The sequence below is a fragment of the Leptonotus elevatus genome, chromosome 11 (genome assembly GCF_054856555.1).
Source record: "Leptonotus elevatus isolate MCC_2025b chromosome 11, RoL_Lele_1.0, whole genome shotgun sequence".
Taxonomy (NCBI): domain Eukaryota; kingdom Metazoa; phylum Chordata; class Actinopteri; order Syngnathiformes; family Syngnathidae; genus Leptonotus; species Leptonotus elevatus.
In genome coordinates this window covers 1,295,788-1,314,796 of record NC_141249.1, presented here as the reverse complement: position 1 = coordinate 1,314,796, position 19,009 = coordinate 1,295,788, and the positions used below count along the sequence as shown (strand labels likewise).

The 19,009-nt window shown below is 41.2% G+C and overlaps 1 protein-coding gene across 1 annotated transcript in view; it reads left to right on the top strand.

The window, feature by feature from the left end:
* Positions 1-19,009, top strand: part of ect2 (epithelial cell transforming 2) — a 191,484-nt gene that overhangs the window by 130,494 nt on the left and 41,981 nt on the right. The window contains exons 15-17 of the mRNA XM_086088432.1: positions 844-998; positions 5,821-5,928; positions 11,711-11,833. Of these exons, the coding sequence (XP_085944558.1) occupies positions 844-998; positions 5,821-5,928; positions 11,711-11,833 (386 nt within the window). The remainder of the gene's footprint in view (positions 1-843; positions 999-5,820; positions 5,929-11,710; positions 11,834-19,009) is intronic.

Below are 19,009 nucleotides of genomic sequence, written 5' to 3'. Positions count from 1 at the left end.
TTGTAGATACAGCCAGTTAGGGTCATTTTTCAACATTTTTGTAAACTCCTCACGATAACGTGAGCACGACCTGCTAATTAGCATGTGACTGCAACTAGCTACAAGGCTGGAAGAATGATGCCTTCCATCTCCACTGATGAATACCACAAACGTCTTCAGAAGATGGCAGTGCTGGAGACAAGAAAGCACCGCCTTGAAATGTTTGTGGAGGTGAATGGGAAATCATTGAATGACATCACACTGCCAATGTCTCCAAACAGTGGACACGAGCATGCTAACGAACAGCTAGCTAGCTCCATCCACTGTCCTTCCTTGGAATATGCTGGGAGCAAATACAATAATGCCCAACCTGACCGCCAACAAATGACTGAGGAAACACATCGGCCAATGCAAAATAAAGATCCCCCCCCCCCCCCCCCCCTAGTTGTTGTCCTAGTTCTTGAGATGTTACAGCCAAATTTTGAAGTCAATCGGATGAATCATCAGGGCAAGGAAGCAAAAGTATAAGTGTACAAAAGTAGGCCAAAATTGGACATTCAAAAATTCATAGCTTGCAGCAGTTGCTGCTCAGGACCTAAAAATATTTTGTACAGATACAATAGGGACCTTTCAGCCGTCACTGCTCGGGCCCTAATTAACTAACTAATGGTCCAACAAAGGAAATTCCCACTTTAAGTGGAGCAGTCTGTCTATATTCTTAGTGTATGTAAAACTCATGAACAGTACTACAATGTTCTGGATTTAAGATTTTGTCCTGAATGTATTTTTGCACTTCGAGAAATACTTACAAAAAACGCCATGCCTCTCTATCGCTCATCTCTCCTATACCCTTTTTTTTTTCAGAATGTGTGAATGCATTTGCTTTAGTCGTTCACCCGCCGACTGAACAGGAGAACATGTTATTCAGTTTCCAGTTGGCTGGAGAAGAAACAATGAAAAGTGACTGGCTTCGAACGCTTTGTCGACATGTAGCCAACACCATCTGCCGGACTAATGCGGTAACAGACAACCACTCATGCACGCGCGCGCGCGCACACACACACACACACACACACACACACACACACACACACACACACACACACACACACACACACACACACACACTCACACACAGTTGCCAAATATTATATATCGTCCGTATTTTATTGCGGAACTCACTGAACGCTAACTTGTTACACGCTCGTAACAATTATTATTCCCCATTCAATCCAACATCAGACATTTGACCACACATGTACATGTTTCAAGTAACTTTTTATCAGCTTTTGTTATTTGCAAAGGTGCTCTACATGTAAACAAGTAGAGCACATACTGCAGTATGTTTTACACTCTAAAATTAAAACAGACTTCAAACAAATAGTTTTGATGAAAACAATTACGTGTGCAATTCACATAGTGGAGGAGATTCAAAGGACGGGAAAGAGCGTGGTTTTATTGAGTACGGATGCAGAAAAAGGCATTTCATAGTGTTGGGTGGTCTGTATCTAATTCTGGAACAATTTGGATTCAATGGAGACGCAATAAGATGTATACGGGCATTGTATAATAGTCAACAGCCAGAGTGAAAGTAAATGACTGCCTGACAGATCAAATCAACAATGAAGATCAAAGAAAGATACAAACTAAAATGGGAATGTAGGAAGTTATTGAGTTAAGAATTAAGTTAAAAATGTGTGTGTGTGGAGAGGGGGCTGAGGGGTGTTGTAAGAAACAGAGGATTAGACAAGTGACATCGTGACATTACATTTGTGTAAAAAGATTATTATTGTGCAGCACATCTTAGAGCCATTGTATGTTGATGTAATATAAATTATATAGCCAAATGGAAAGATATCCAAATGGAAAGATATTCAAATTAAGGGGGAAGGCTACCAGATCCAAGCACTGCTGGGGCACAAGGAACTATCTAAGAGAAAGGAGAGCTTGATAGATCCAATAACTAAATTCACCTTAAATTTGTGGAAAGCAAGAAGATTTTAAGGTGGCTGACATATGACAGCGACTTTCAGCCAGGAAAAGATTATGGCTTCAAGAGATGGTGAAGGAGAGGCGTCAATATGTACAATAGTAGAAATGGGGGAAATGCAGAGTTTTAAAAATATAAAAGAGAGAATTGAATTAGAAAGTAGTGATTACTTTAGATTCGGGCTGTCAGTTTATTGCGTTAATTAAATAAATATTTGGGGGTATTTGAGGAGTTGATACTGTAGCTCCAGTTTTTCTTTTGGGTTTGAGTTGTTATGACCCAGATATTGTAGCTTTTGATTTTTGTTAACCTCTTCTAACCTCTAACTTTTCCTGATTACCTATTTGTCAGTTTAATTAATTAATTAAAGATCCTGTAATTATTTAGGTATTTTTTTTTAATCTCCTGACAGCACTACTGTAGATATCGTCAAGTAAAGGATATCTGGGAGGTAAGAGTAAAGGGATTTCAGACCTCTATCAATGTCTATTGAAAAGTAGTGGGAATTCGATTTTCTGCATAAAAGAGAAATTGGAAAGAGAACTGCCGTTGGGGATAACGGAGAATGCAAGGTTCAATATCTGCAATATACAACAATCAACAAATGTCTCAATACTATGGATCCCAACAGCTCTGCTGCAGCATCCTCCCCCACTTACTCAGAGGACCCTCTCTGTGTCCAGCGTGGCCTGCTCTACAGCACAGGTAGAGAGAGAACTGTCAAGGTTCAAGGTCAAGAAGGTCCGGATGGCTTTAACTCAAGGCTCCTCAAGTCCCCTCAAGTCCTGTGCAAGGCAACTGTGTGGGATTGTGGAGCATATTTTCAACATGAGCTTGAGGCTGAAAAAGGGGCCACTGCTGTGGAAGACAATTTGTGTGGTACCGGTGCCCAAGTCATCTCGGCCTAGCGACTTCAACCACGACCGACCAGTGGCCCTGACATCCAACCTGGCAAAGAACCTGGAGAGACCTCCACCACCTGCGCCCCCTAGTCAGCACATTGGCAAACCCACTACAATTTGCCTACAAGCAGGGAATTATAGTTGAGGGCGCCCTCATCTTCCTCTATCAGAGATCCCTGTCCCATTTAGATGGATTTTCGCCTGACTAAAGGTAATTTAACCCACCCCCTTCCGGTTAACATCCAGGGAATAGACATTGAGATAGTGGACTCTTACAAGTACTTGGGTGTTCACCTTCACCCATTAAGGCCTAAAGCGCCTGGCAAAACATGCCTCTAAAGCCTATGGTGACTTTTGAGTCACCCCCGAAAACCTGAAGTTTTCCTGGAAATTCATCAATATTAAAAATCATTGATATCTCAGCTCCTGAAGCAGATAGAAAAACATGATTCCAGAAACATCTTAGAGCTTATACCTGTGGCGTTCACACAAATCTATTATTATAAACCTTCAATATATATTTTTTTTTTAAATCAACAAACAAATGTCGCATCTGCGGCTGTAGAACTCTAAATATATTTACCTTCAACACTGGAGCGCAGTTGTAATAACGTCGGAGGATCGGGGTAATTATTTGTCATCCATTCCGATACAAAGCCGTCAAAATTTTCAACATTCTCATTGTCTACAAACATATTTCTTAACAGTTTGTCACTGTCGACTCATTGCACTGATTTGAATTCCTGTCGCTGTCGTCAATCACGTCATTTATTTAATAACTCTCGTGAATCTGCTATGAGGCCCACGTCACCCTATCGTGCATATTCTGTTGCATTTCATAGTCTAAGAGACCAATAATTTGTCAAAACACAACAAAAAGACATACGCTCTCCCTGGTTTAAAGGGAGAAGAGCGTAGGAGCACCTCCCAGCTTTAACGGTAGAAGCACGGTCACGTGCTCCCGGCCGGCCTTAATGGGTTAATAACCTGGACTGGACTGACAACTGACTCTGATGCTGATGCACACTGTCATCAGCATCCAAAGGAGCCTGTTCAGTTGAAAGGCTGTTGCTCCCCAAGTGTTGTACCAACAGACTAAAAAACTATTTTGTCCACATTGCCATCATACTCTACAACTCCTCACTTGGGAGGAGAAGGGCGTAGAGTACACTACACTACACAGAAATGGCACTTTTTTCAATGTGCAATAACCTACTCTCTGGTAACTTTATTTTTTTATTGATTGATTTATTTTTTCCTGTCCGCATGCCTTTCTGCTCTTATTGCTGCTGTAAATGTAAAATTCCCAGAGGAAGTCATCTCAAAGGGATCAAAAAAGTCAAGTCTAAGTCTACAAAAAGGGATTGAGTAGACTACACCTACTGTGTAGACTGAGGTCCTTTGGGGTGCGGAAGGACTTATTAACCCATTAAGGCCTAAAACGCCTGGTAAAACATGCCTCTAAAACTTATGGGTGACTTTTGAGACCAACCCCCCTGAAAATCAGAAATGTTCCTGGAAATTCAACAATATTAAAAATAATTGAAATCTCAGCAACCCTATCGTGCATATTCCGATGCATTTCATCAGCTAATAAACCAAGAATTGGTCAAAACACAACTAAAAGACATATCCGCTCTCCCGGCTTTAACGGTAAAAGCGCGGTCACACGCTCCCGGCCTTAATGGGTTAAGGACCTTCTATGACTCTGTGGTGGCCTCAGTCTTATTTTACGGTGTGGTCTGCTGGAGCAACAGCATCTCAGCTGCGGAGAGGAAGAGACTGAACAAATTGTTGAAGAAGGCGGGCTCCGTTCTGGGCTCCAGTCTCGTGCCAGTAGAGGTGGTAGGCGACAGGAGAATGACGACAAAGCTGTCATCTATCCGGCATAACGCCTCCCACCCACTGTGCTAGACTGTTCGAGCCCTGGAAGGCACCATTAGTGCTAGGCTTCTTCAGGCACTGGAGAGCACCATTAATGCTAGGCTTCTTCATGCACGCTGTAACAATAAAGGCAGCTTCCACATCTGGAAAGTCATCGTCAATGCAGAAAGGTATATTCAGATTTGAGAACAACATATGCTCCCATCCAGGCATCATCACTTTATGAGGAGATCTTTCATTTCTCAACACAATAATGCCAGACCACATGCAGCACCAATTACAACATCATGGCTGCGTAGGAAAAGGATCCGGGTATTGAAATGGCTAGCCTGCAGTCTACTTCTTTCAATTAAAGAGCACATTTGGCGCATCCTAAAGGGGAAGGTGCAACAAAGAAAGCCCAAGACAGTTGAACAGTTAAGAGAGAAACGTGTTAGACAAGAATGGGACAGCATTCCTATTTCTAAACTTGAGAAATGTGTCTCATCGATCCCCAGACGTTTGCAGACTGTTGTAAGAAGAGGGGATGCCTCTGAGATTTGTTGACACCATGGAATTTAAAATCAACATGGTTTTCCCTTAAAATTATACATTTTATCAGTTTAAACTTTTGACTTGTTCTCTATGTTCTATTCTGAATAAAATATAAAAATTTGGCACTTCCGCATAATTGCATTGTTTTTATTCACAATTTGTAGTGTCCCAACTTTTGGGGAATTTGGTTTGTGTGTGTGTGGGTGCGTGTGGGGGTGTGTATGTATGTATGTATGTGTATACATATATATATATATATATATATATATATATATATATATATATATATATATATATATATATATATAAAGAGAGAGAGAGAGAGAGAGAGAGAGACCCTGCGGATAGGACTGAATAAAGCAAATTAATCTGTGGCAATGACACCATGGCATTGCTTCAAGGAACTTGTTTTTTTCTCTCATAATTTCTCAACAGAGACAAGTCATGGTATAGATTTGTTTTGTTACACTACTTGGTGCAAGTAAATGATTAATCAAAGCTGCTATTTTTACTTTTGTATCCTATCCACAGGGTGATCTAATTCACAGTACAGATCCTGACTCACTACAGGTCAGTACCAAAGATATGGACAGCACCCTAAGCAAAGCCTCAAGAGCCATCAAGAAGACGTCCAAAAAGGTAAAAGCAAAGTAGTTAATTTTTTTATGGAATTTTTTCTCCCCGTAATTTTTGGTTGGACCTTGATCAGCGACTGCAAAGTAGTGGTAGGTGAGAGTGTAGCCAGACAGCATAGGATTGTAGTGTGTAGGATGACTCTGGTGGTGAGGAAGCCAAAGATGGCAAAGGCAGAACAGAGGACGAAATAGTGGAAGCTGAAAAAGGAAGAGTGTTCTATGACCTTCAGGAAGGAGCTGAGACAAGCTCTGGATGGTCAGGAGGTGCTTCCAAATGACTGGACATCTACAGTAAATGTGATCAGGGAGACAGGTAGGACAGTACTTGGTGTGTCATCTGGAAGAAAAAGAGATAAGGAGACTTGGTGGTGGAATGAGGAGGTGCAGTAGTGGATCCAGAGAAAGAGGTTAGCTAAGAAGTGAGACACTGAGAGGACTGAAGAAAGTAGAAAGTAGACAGGAGTACAGGGAAATGCAGCGTAGGATGAAAGTACAAGTGGCAAAGGCCAAACAAGGGGCTTACGATGACTTGTATGCTAGGTTGGATAGTAAGGAGGGAGAGACTGATCTATACGGGTTGGCAAGGCAAAGAGACAAAAATGGGAAGGATGTGCAACAGATTAGGGTAATATAGGATAGGGATGGAAGTGTGTTCACAGATGCCAGTAGTTCGATGAGAAGATGAGCAGAGAAGTATGTTCAAGTGGTGCAGGACAATCTAAGTATGAGTTCTGTAAGACAGTGGTGAGGTGTGCTCTAGGTGTGACGTAGGATCACATCAGGGATCAGCTCCAAGCCCCTTCTTGTTTGCTAGGGTACTAGACAGGATGACAGATGAGGTTAGGAATCTCCATGGACTATGATGTTTGCAGTTGACATTGTGATCTGTAGTGAGAGCAGGGAACAGGTGGACGAGAAGCTAGAGGTGTGGAGGTTTTCCCTAGAAAGGAGGGGAATGAAGGTTAGTCGTAGCAAGACGGAGTATCTGTGTGTGAATGGGAGGGACCCAAGTGGAAGAGTGAGGTTACAGAGAGGAGAAGTGATGAAGCGTGTGCAGGCAGGCTGGAACGGGTGGAGAAAAGTGTCAGGAGTGATGTGTGATAGAAAGGGTTTCAGCTAAAATGAAAGGAAAGGTTTATAAAACTGTAGTGAGATCAGCGATGTTTGGTCTTGAGACAGTGCCAATGAGGAAAAGACAGGAGGCAGAGCTGGAGGTGGCAGAGATGAAGATGCAGAGGTTCTCTATGGGAGTGACCAGGATGGATAGAATCAAGAATGAGTACATCAGAAGGACAGCACATGTTAGAGGCTTTGGAGATAATGTCAGAGAGGCCAAACTGAGATGGTTTGGACATGTCCAGAGGAGAGATAGTGAGTATATTGGCAGAAGGATGCTGAGTTTCCAAATGCCAGGCAGAAGGTCTAGAGGAACACCAAAGAGGAGGTTTATGGATGTAGTTAAAAAGGACATGAAGGTAGTTGGTGTGAGAGCAGAGGATGCAGAGGACAGGGTTAGATGGAGGCAACTGATTCACTGTGGCAACCCCTGAAGGGAAAAGCCGAAAGGAAAAGAAGAAGAAGAGGGTGGTACCTAGTTACACGTTGCTGCTCTAAAGGTTGGGGGATCACACTGCAGCAACATGAAAACCATCACGGATATGAGTCATTGTGCAGATAATAATGCAGATGTGTTTTTCTCTGGCGCTGTAAATTTCAACAGTCCCGTTAAAATGTTCCAGCCGCTCTTTTGTGATAAAAGCACAGTTCCTGTTTTGCAGATGCAGCAACATGAGTCATGCTCCTTCTCGTGCTCTGCTTCAACTTACAGGATTTATACTGCTGAATAAATGCTTTGCAATACTATAAAATATGGGATAACCTATGTACATTTATTGTAACACTAGTCCATTTTTTTCCTCGAAAATCTGATTTCAGATTATAATCCCCCCTTCCATTAAAAGAAAAAGCAAATGACAATATTACTGAAAACTTTGAGAAAATGCACTACTTTTTATGTATTTTAAAAGGGCTGTCTCTAACAATTATTTTAATGATTAATTTGTTGATTATTTTATAGATTAATCAAGGAACCTGATAAAAAAAAACGTTGTTCAAAAACAGAACATTATTTCAAATTAACCAAAATAATTATAACTCCGTTACCGTTTTGCTCCATAATGGCATTTTTTTTTCCTAAAGTAAAAGCAATGGCTTTGTTTTGATTCAACACAAAGATAATTAGTCCACTTTCATGGAGGGCTACATAAATCAGATCATATTTTCTACTGAAAAGCTGACATTCCGAGTATTTGGATAATTGAAATAAATAATGATTAATCTATTATCAAAAATAATTATCTGTTTGATAATTAATTAGTTGTCGATTAATCCTTGCACATCTGTATTAAAAAAAAATAGGAACTCAGGACATAGAAGTTATTCTGCCAAACACAGAGGATGTTTGCACATAATTAGGACTGAGGGTGCACTCACACTAGGGCCATTGTACCGTGCCCAAGCACGCTTACTGTTAAAGTCCGGTAGTGTGAGCGCACCCACGTTGACAATCTAGATAGCCACAGTCAGGGTAACTTCTCCCAGGATGAATTTCATGGGACTGCCATCACTGTCACCAACCACTTGTCTTGGGATAACAGGAGTCAAACTGGACCCCACAGTTGCTTCTGTTCCTCAGTTGTCATAGTCCTACTCTGTGATACAGCCAGCAGAGTTGCCAAGCAATGATCTGCATTCACCATGTAATCCTAACCTCTGTTCCAGACCATCTCACAACCGAGTACCTGGTTCAAAAATCCAGGACGAGTCCTGGATGGCACATGTTGCCAGAGTGCTTTAACAGGCCATTAGCAAATGGTGAAGTGATCACCTGGTCTGGCTACAATTCCCATTTAATGAGCGGACTCAATCAAGCCGAAGGCGATGATAGGGGTTGTGCCTCTATTTCCAGACAAGGCAGCTACCCCTTCCATGATGAAGCATGCAATGCATCTAGCAGTCCAAGACACTGAATTTCTAAATGCAGGTCAAAAACCTGTCCTTGGTGCTGACCAGCCCCTGTTTGCTATACCGAGCAGCTGCAGTGGACATTCCCTGACTCTGTGGGTGAGGACAAGCTGGTCATAAAATGGGTGCTCTGGACATAGAAGGCAAGATGCATCAGATGATAGGCAAGTTGTTTTGTGATTCTGGTTGAGTAACATTCTCATCCAGGCCCAGATACTTACATCTGGCCGAACCCAGTCTGTACTTGATGAACAATGGTGATACATAGTACGCTATGTATCTTCATTGTTGACACATGAATTGATTTATTGATTACAGATTAAGATTCCTTGTGGTAAAAAAATAAATAAATACAACGAAAAAGTGTATCTATTTCTTACTCTAAGACTAATGTCGTCTCCTTCCCTGAGTAGATCATCGTAGAGCAGTCCCAGATTGATATTGTGGAGAACTCCCTTGGGTGAAACACAATATCAATCTGGCTATTGCCAGGTTAGTATTTTACTGGAGAAGTATTCTATTCAAGGATCAAAGAAAGCTATTAGAACAGTCTTTGATTCTAAATATATTTTGCATTTGATGATGTTACATTAATTACGTTTTTCTCAAGTAAATATATGTAACAAGCTTTGAAAAAAAAAATAGAAGCAGAAGTAGAAAAATGTGATTAATCGCGATTAATTACAGTAAATTGTGCGATTAATTAGTTTTTAAAAAATCATTTGACAGCACTAGCAAAAACCAAAGATGCGAAACTGAGACTTCCAAACCGGACCCCTCAATGCCTTGTCCAACTGAAAAATTCTGTCCATTAAGGTTATAAACAAAATCAATGACAAAGGGCGGCTTTAGCGAAGTCCAACTATTTCTGGAAATCCGATTTACTGCCGGCAATACTGCCCAATTTTTGACGCCACTTGTACAGAGACCAAACAGCCCACATTATTGGGTCTGGTACCTTGTACACCCGGAGTACCCTTCAATAGATCTCACAAGGAACATGGTCAAATTCCTTCTCCAAGTCCACAATGCACATGGGGATGTTTGCGTGAATTACACCCTCAAGTACCCAGCTGAGAGTGAGCTGGTCCACTGTTCCCCGACCAGGGCAAAAACCACACTCTACACTACTCCTCCTAAGAAGCCGACACGTTCAGGAACAGTTTTTTTTTTAAAATATTTCTATTACAGTATTCTTATTTTAAGTTGCTTCTCACCCTTTTTACCCATGACCCAGTTTCATACCTGCTGCAAAATTGAGAAGTTTTTTTTTTTTTTTTTGTATTCTTGACACCATTTCATAACATTCAGTGTCGAGGTCAACAGCGGCCAATTCCCACTACAATTGATGGTGATAGTACAGTGCTTCCCTCTCCTGAGCTCCCGAATAGTGGTCCAGAATTACTTTGAAGCCGTCACCAGAGTAATTCTCAATGGCCTCACAGAACATGGCCCCAGCAACCATCAAAGATGTGTCCCGCTTGGCCTGCCAGTACCCATCAGCTTCCTCCAGAGTTAAACAGGCCAAAAAGGATCAGTAGGACTCTTTCTTCAGCTTGACGGCATCCCTACCCACTAGTTTCCACCAACACACACGGAAGCATGATCGGAGGTAGAATGGTAATGGTGGTAAATGGTTCAAAGCACTTTACATTTCGACTCAGTAATTTCTTGACTATAGGGCGCACCTGAATATAAGCCGCAGGTGTTTTTTTGTTACCTCACCGGTATAAAAGGGTTTCCGCTACTTTCTTTTCCTTAATGAGGGCGCAAATTGTCTCGCTCTCGTTCTGTCTCTCCTACTGTATTTGGGCTCACTTGGTTTGTTTTGCTCTGCCTGACGCGCCTGTGCTTCCTTTATAGTGCGCCCCCTTGTGATCTGATGGATAAGCCGCACCTTTGTGTTAGCCACAGGGTCAAATGCAAGTGAAAAAAGTAGCGGCTTATAGTCCAGAAATTACTGTACTCATTCACCTATTGATGATGTAGCATCAGGAGCAACTGGCGATTCAGTATCTTGCTCAAGGATATTTCAATGCGGTCACAATGGTCTGGGATCAAACTAACAACCTCAGGGTTGCGAGACGACCACACTACTACTAACCCACGCCGCCCCTAGTCTTCAAGTGTCTACTCCACAGCAGCCAACTTTACATCAACTGCAAGTGGAGATCTTTTTGCAGTTATTTTTCAAAATAAGCCAAAATCGTATAATCGAGCCATACTCACGCACATACAAAAAAAAAGGGGGGAAAAGAGAGAGGGAGAGCAATGATGATGATATGTCGAATCGGTAAGATTACAATACTGAGATCTCTTAGAGAAAAACAAAGAAAAAAAAGCCAAAATCGTAACGCAATATTTCAAAAATGAAAAACAATATAAAACTCTTGTTTGGACACGAGTTTTTTGCTCCATTCTACATTTATTTTCAAGGATTCTGTGAAAAATAATTAGATTATTATTATATATATTTTTTTTTATTCAAACTTCCATTACTCAGTGCCAGTAGCACTTAAATAGGTTCTGACTGTTGGAGAGAAAAATTCAAAGTGTTAACTTTAAAAAAGGCCAAAACTACTCCAAATGGTTCCAAAACAGCTTTAAATTTACTTTGGGTGCACTATTTTTAGGCGTTTTCTGCAAAAATAACAGGAATGATAAGGGGAAGACAGGGTCATAACCTCTCACAATATTTACATTGGTGGCACAACAGATGCACCGAAAAACATTTTTGATGGCTCTTATTTTGTGTGTTCTAGGTGACACGGGCATTTTCTTTCACAAAGACTCCAAAGCGTGTGATCCGGAAGGCATTTATGTCCAACAGTACCCCATATAAAAAACGACTCAGCACTGAAAACCACAGCAGCTCGACATTGCCTGTAAGTCGTGTGTGTGTGTGTGTGTGTGTGTGTGTGTGTGTGTGTGTGTGTGTGTGTGTGTGTGTGTGTGTCAGTTTGATGATACAGTCCATTGTTTAGCTTTATAGTCATTTTAAAAATGAAAATTGATTGAAATGTATGTTATGATATACAGGGCTTAAAAAGTGTGGTTTCACATCGTAGTTTTCGTGTCAAAATTTGGATTTGCAGGCCGAATAGACACACTGACTAGCAAAATTGCGAGCGGGCACACCGCGCTTAGGCAGGGATTATATACTATACCATGACGGAATTCTGTCATTTAATAATATTTTTTTATTTTTTATAAATAGTGTATCAGCGAACTCCCAATGTACGTGCGCCTCACGGGAGTCTTGAGGGGGAATTGAATTGATGAGTCTTCATTCTGCAAATCATGTGACTTGGTAGTGCCAGCTCATTGACAAAGCAAGTAAACATTAGACAGGCTTCACAAACGCAGCTGATGATTATAATAATAATGACGCATCAGATTTATATAGCACTCTTTTGGACACTCAAAGACGCTTTACAGTGGATACATTATTTACGTACTCACTAGTGGTGCAACGTATCATCATTGTCGTGGTCGGTTCGGATCAGGCCCCACGGTTCGGATCACACCCGATCCGCGGATTGGTTGGTGGGGGAGAAAAAAAGAACAAAGTGCGCATTCACAGTCAATACCATTGTGACATGTCAAGTAGGCTGAAACATACTCAACGTAACATGCTAAGCCAAACCAATTTGTATTGCTCCAAGTATTGCGTGTTTCCACGTGAGTCAGCAGGCCCATTCAAAATTTCCGCGGAAATATTTCTAGTTATGGGCCTGCTAAGCGGAGCAAGCAGGCACATATTACTATCGTAGAAAAAGTGGTTTATTATGGGCCTGCTGAGCGGAGCAAGCAGGCACATATTACTATCCTAGAAAAAAGGGTTTATTATTATGGGCCTGCTAAGCGGAGCAAGCAGTCACATATTACTATCCTAGAAAAAGGGTTTATTATTATGGGCCTGCTAAGCGGAGCAAGCAGGCACATATTACTATCCTAGAAAAAAGGGTTTATTATTATGGGCCTGCTAAGCGGAGCAAGCAGGCACATATTACTATCCTAGAAAAGGGGTTTATTATTTTTCAACTTATTATGGGCTTGCTAAGCGGAGCAAGCAGGCACATATTACTATCCTAGAAAAAAGGGTTTATTATGGGCCTGCTAAGCAAGCAGGCACATATTACTATCCTAGAAAATAGGGTTTAATATTATTATGGGCCTGCTAAGCGGAGCAAGCAGGCACATATTACTATCCTACAAGGGTTTATTATGGGCCTGCTAAGCGGAGCAAGCAGCAGCGAAGCTGCTGCTTGCGGAGCAAGCAGGCACATATTACTATCCACCCTAGAAAAGGGTTTATTTTTATTTTTTTTATATTTTATTCCACCGACTTTTCCGCAAAAATGCGGCCCGAACCGTAGATCGCACCGGGACAAATGAGGTATCAAACGATGCGGCTCGATCTGACTCGGTGCGGCATTATTTTTATAAGAATTCCCAGTTACCATGGCGACGCTATTCCCAAAAAACTCCCAAATAAAGTCCCATAGGAATGAATGGGAATCCGAAAGAGATCAACTCCAATCAAGCACCTTTTTCAAAGACACGCTGCGCGCGCATACGTTAACCGACCGATATGAAAATTAGCTCATTTTGTTGGAATTTTTGTCATCTTTAGCTCAGTGTCAAAAAAAAAATTAAGGAATGAAAGCTCTCCCCCCTGTGCGGGTTCAAAGACAGTGAGCAAAGGGGTGAAAGTCGCCTATTTAGAGTGTGACTAATTAAGGCTTCAGTGACGGGAACCAAAAAATCTATTTCCAAAAGTTTCACTTCAACTCGTCACCATGGCCACAATCTTTGCTCACTAGACATCAAATTCGCACATTTTGTAGCCACAAGCCTCTGCTTTCTGAAAAACTAAGTTTTATTTGGCTAAGGTGTCATTTAGTACCTTTATTTTCACTTTAAGCGAGGAGAAGTCGGACTTTCGCGCCTATCTCCTCCATGTTAATTTCGCCGTTTTTTCCCTCTTCATTTTCGATCAATCATAAGTTTTCAACCTGCTCTCATTTGGTCATTTTTCATCCGATTAAAAAACTGAGAACATGCTCGCGTTCCCCAAACCCTTGCCGTTCTAACAAGCCATTTCTGGAATCTGCATCTTCAACCGTTAAGTCACGAGAGGCTTTTGTTTGAGGTGAGCGTAATCCTATACAAATCAATGGAATGTTGGTGCGTGACGTCTCCTAACAACTTAAAATCAAATGTGTGTGCGTGAATGTGCATGTTTTAGTTGATGTTGATTATGGTGAACTTCCACATTTCTTGACCGATTTCAATGGTTTAAATTTTAAACTGTTCAGCTCATTGAAATGTTACTTAAAATCAAATGTGTGTGCGTGAATGTGCATGTTTCTTAAAGGGACAGTAAGATACTTTATTTGATCTTGATTATGGTTCACTTTTACATTTCTTGAGCGATTTCAATGGTTTAAATTTTAAACTGTTCAGCTCATTGAATTGTTGGTTAAAATCAAATGTGTGTGCGTGAATGTGCATATTTCTTAAAGGGACAGTAAGATACTTTATTTGATCTTGATTATGGTTAACTTTTACATTTCTTGAGCGATTTCAATGGTTTAAATTTTAAACTGTTCAGCTCATTGAAATGTTACTTAAAATCAAATGTGTGTGCCTGAATGTGCATATTTCTTAAAGGGGCAGTAACATACTGTTGATTATGGTTAACTTTTACATTTCTTGAGCGATTTCAATGGTTTAAATTTTAAACTGTTCAGTTCATTGAAATGTTACTTAAAATCAAATGTATGTGCGTGAATGTGCATGTTTCTTAAAGGGGCAGTAATACTTTTAGTTGATTATAACTTCCACATTTCTTGAGCGATTTCAACGGTTGAAATTTTAAACTGCTCATTGAAAAGAGTTGCAAGAGTTAGCAGGCCCATTCAAAATTTCCGCGGGAATTTTTCTAGTTATGGGCCTGCTAAGCGGAGCAAGCAGCAGCAAAGCTGCTGCTTGCGGAGCAAGCAGGCACATATTACTATCCTAGAAAAGGGGTTTATTTTTTTTATTATGGGCCTGCTAAGCGGAGCAAGCAGCAGCGAAGCTGCTGCTTGCGGAGCAAGCAGGCACATATTACTATCCTAGAAAAAGGGTTTATTTTTTTTATTCTTATTATGGGCCTGCTAAGCGGAGCAAGCAGCAGCGAAGCTGCTGCTTGCGGAGCAAGCAGGCACATATTACTATCCTAGAAAAAGGGTTTATTTTTTTTCTTCTTATTTTTTAATCTTCCGCGTTTTTTCTGCTAAAATGCGGCCCGTACCGTAGATCGCACCGGGACAAATGAGGTATCAAACGATGCGGCTCGATCTGACTCGGTGCGCTATTATTTTTATAAGAATTCCCAGTTACCATGGCGACGCTATTCCCAAAAAACTCCCAAATAAAAGTCCCATAGGAATGAATGGGAAAAGGAAAGACAAAATCACACATCAAGCACCTTTTTCAAAGAGACGCTGCGCGCGCATACGTTAACCGATTGATATGAATTTTAGCTCATTTTGTTGGAATTTTTCCCATCTTTAGCTCAGTGTCAAAAAAAAAATTAAGGAATGAAAGCTCTTCCCCCTGTGCGGGTTCAAAGACAGTGAGTGTAATCGCCACTCTGATACCCAATTAACTCTTTGACTGCCAGACGTTTTCAGAAAAGGGATGCCGCCAGTGCCAGCCGATTTAAGCATTTTGACTGATCTTTCAAGGTCCACAGAAAATGTTCTGTTTGGACTATGGAAACACACGTACTACCAAATGAAAGATTGGACTTTCATCTTTCATCAGAAAAAAAAAGTTTGTTTCTACCTTATTCCGTTCTTTAGTAATCAACAATAGAAAATGGTTAGTTTGACCCATTTTCGCCTGTTTTGGACCAAAATATGGAGAAATCAAGCTTTTAGTGAAACGATATTATTTCATGCATTCTAGTGAATTTTACACTTGTTTTTGTCCATGAATGATGCCACAAACACCTAAATAGTGCTTTACTTCTATAAAACACTACCACCAAGAATGAAAAAGTGTTTTTTGATAGCAAAATAACAGTTTATTTACATTCAACATTCAACAGTGTAATAACAAACGTGTGCAACTGTGCAACTGTACATGTGTGGTGTGTGCATGTGTTTCTATTTACAATTCTGTGGATGTTTCAACTACACAAGTTTTTTTTTGGTGTGGTATACAGTGTAACATTGCCCTGGGTGCAAGGGGACGCAGCAGGATTTGCACCACAGATTCGTTTCGCTGCGAATGCCCCTTCGAGTGCAGACCCTACACTTTCTTGCTGGCTTTTGTTTCCGGGGGGTAGCAGGTATATACTGCAGTATGTGTTTTGCCATGTTGCCATCAAGTCGACTTTCAGGATCGGTATATGGTGACCTGGTGTTCTGTCTGGCTTCCTCATGTCCTTCTGTTTGAATGTTTGTTGCAATGTCCTCCTCCTGGTCCTGTGGTAAGAGCCACCCTCTCACCACCTGCTGGATGAACTCCAAAAAATGCTGACATTTGCCAGGATGTTTAGCTTTGTACAGGATGAAGGCATTGAACAAACATATTTGAAACAGATAGGCAACAAATTTTTTGTGCCATTTCAATGTCTTCCTCGTGAATGGGTGATAAGAAATGTTTTGGTCCATCTTATCCACGCCATTCATTGTGGAATTGTAATCCAAAACACATACAGGTTTCGGGAAAGGCACTCTTTTTTTTAGTGCCTTCCGCCACACATCAACTGTCCGCATTTCATCTTGGTGAAAAGTAGTCACCATCCTCAACAAACGCTTGTCCTGCCATGCCACAACCAACACATTTGTGTTGTGTCTAACCAATTTCCCCCCCACCCCGAGGCCAGTGTTTGTAAGAGAAGTGATCTCATTTGGTTCACCCCTATTTTTTCTCAGAGTACCACAAACATTTGTACGTGCTGCCAGGAGACGTTCACACAACCCAATTGAATTATAAAAATTGTCCATAAAGAGCGTGTACCCATTTCCTGGCAGACGATCTAGCAAATTAAACACGGTATCCGGCAGAGAACAACTAGTACCAACATAAGGTTGCATATTAAAACAATATCCTGTTTGGGAGTCACACAGGATGTATGACTTAATTCCATATTTGATTGGTTTTTGGGGGTTGTAAACTTTAAACGATAGACGGCCCTGAAAATTCATCATTCCCTCATCAATACACACATTCCTACCGGGTTGGAACAGTTCTTTAAATTTATTTACAATATGGTTGAACACAGGGCGGATTTTAAATAATTTGTCATCTGAACTATGTCTCTCATTATTGTTAAAATGTAGGTAACTCCAGATAAGCTGGAAGCGGTTTCGAGGCATCGCGCGACTAAAAAATGGTGTGGTTTCAATTTCATCTTGAGTCCAATACATTTCTATACTGGGCTTTTTTATATACCCAGTAAGAAATTGGAGTGCAAAAAATGTTTTCAATTCACTTACAGACACTGGCTTCCAAGCACGACTCCTGCAGTGTGGCAGACTTTCAGTCTGCTTCTGCATGGACTGCCGTGCATATAAATTTGTTTGGTCTGCAATGTGCTGGAGAAGTTCGTTTGTGAGGAATAGTTGCAGGAAGTCAGCTGGCAGGGTTGAGTTTAGCTCTGCTGCGGCACCCCTTGGTCCTGGAGTTTCAGTAAACAGGAATGTGTTTGGCTGCCAGCCTGTTTCATGCCAGCCAGAACTTTTGGGATCTGCAAATATACATTTCAATATCATAATATTTATTTTAGATCAGTGTGAAGCAATATATATATATAAATATATATGTTTACCTTTTTTCTTGGATTCGCTGGTTGATGCACATTCTGTAAATTATAGAAGACATTTACCATCAAATATTTTACTCGTGCTGAGTTGGAGAATCATTTTTTTTTTACCTTTATTCTGCTCACGGTGAGACGCGTCACCTTGAGCCCGACGAGCTGCAGCTGAAATAAATATATACAATTACAATCATATCGAAAGACCGTTTTCTTTTGTTGTTGCAGTGTATTGAAAACACGTTTTTTTATACCTCTCTTTGTCGTGGAAACTGTAGGTTGTGGCTGTGAGCACGATCCACGATCTATGAATTGTACATTCACGTTACACGAGGTGCTAGCAGCGTGCCGGAAAAGTATCTCATAGCAAGTTTGCGCTTACCGTCACACTCTTCTGCGGAGGAAATGCTGTCCGAATCACTTTCGCGAAGATCAGACTGTACCCACTCCTCTGAAGAATAGCCATCCGACTCGGGGTACTCTTCGTCGTCCGAATCAACGTCCGCGTTTGTAGAAGTACTTGGACGTGCACCACGTTTTCCAGCGTTAGCACCGCTAACCGGCGTCGCTTTAAGACGTGGCCGAAGACGTCGTGTCAAAGCCGCAACTTCGGCGTCAACCTCGTTGTCTCCATCCTCATCGTCATCGCCACCAACATTCAATTTAGCACAGGTTTCTTTTTGAAAATACCGATCAAGCGTGAGCTGCTTGCCACCGGTCGTCATCTTTGCTTTCTTGTCCTCCATGTTTTTTGCTTTCTCCATCTACCTCTCCACTCCACTCTAGCTCCGCCTCACCTTTTATACCGACGCCCACGGTGGGCGGCACACCCAAAGTGCAAGGAGAGTCATCGCTGCCATCTAGAGGCCAAAACAAGTCATTAAACTTACCTGATCTGCCTGATATTTTCAGCACAGCTGCCCAAGGCTTTCCTGCACCCGTTTTCAAAATAAAAAAAAAAAAACATAGGGGACGTCTTTTAACGTCCTCGGCGCCCTTCCCTAGGTTTATGCTAAACGTTTTATAACGTTTATGGCAGTCAAAGAGTTAAGGTCTGAGTGCTGGGAACCAAAAAATATATTTCCAAAAGTTTCACTTCAACTCGTCACCATGGCCACAATCTTTGCTCACTAGACATCAAATTCGCACATTTTGTAGCCACAAGCCTCTGCTTTCTGAAGAACTAAGTTTTATTTGGCTAAGGTGTCATTTAGTACCTTTATTTTCACTTTAAGCGAGGAGA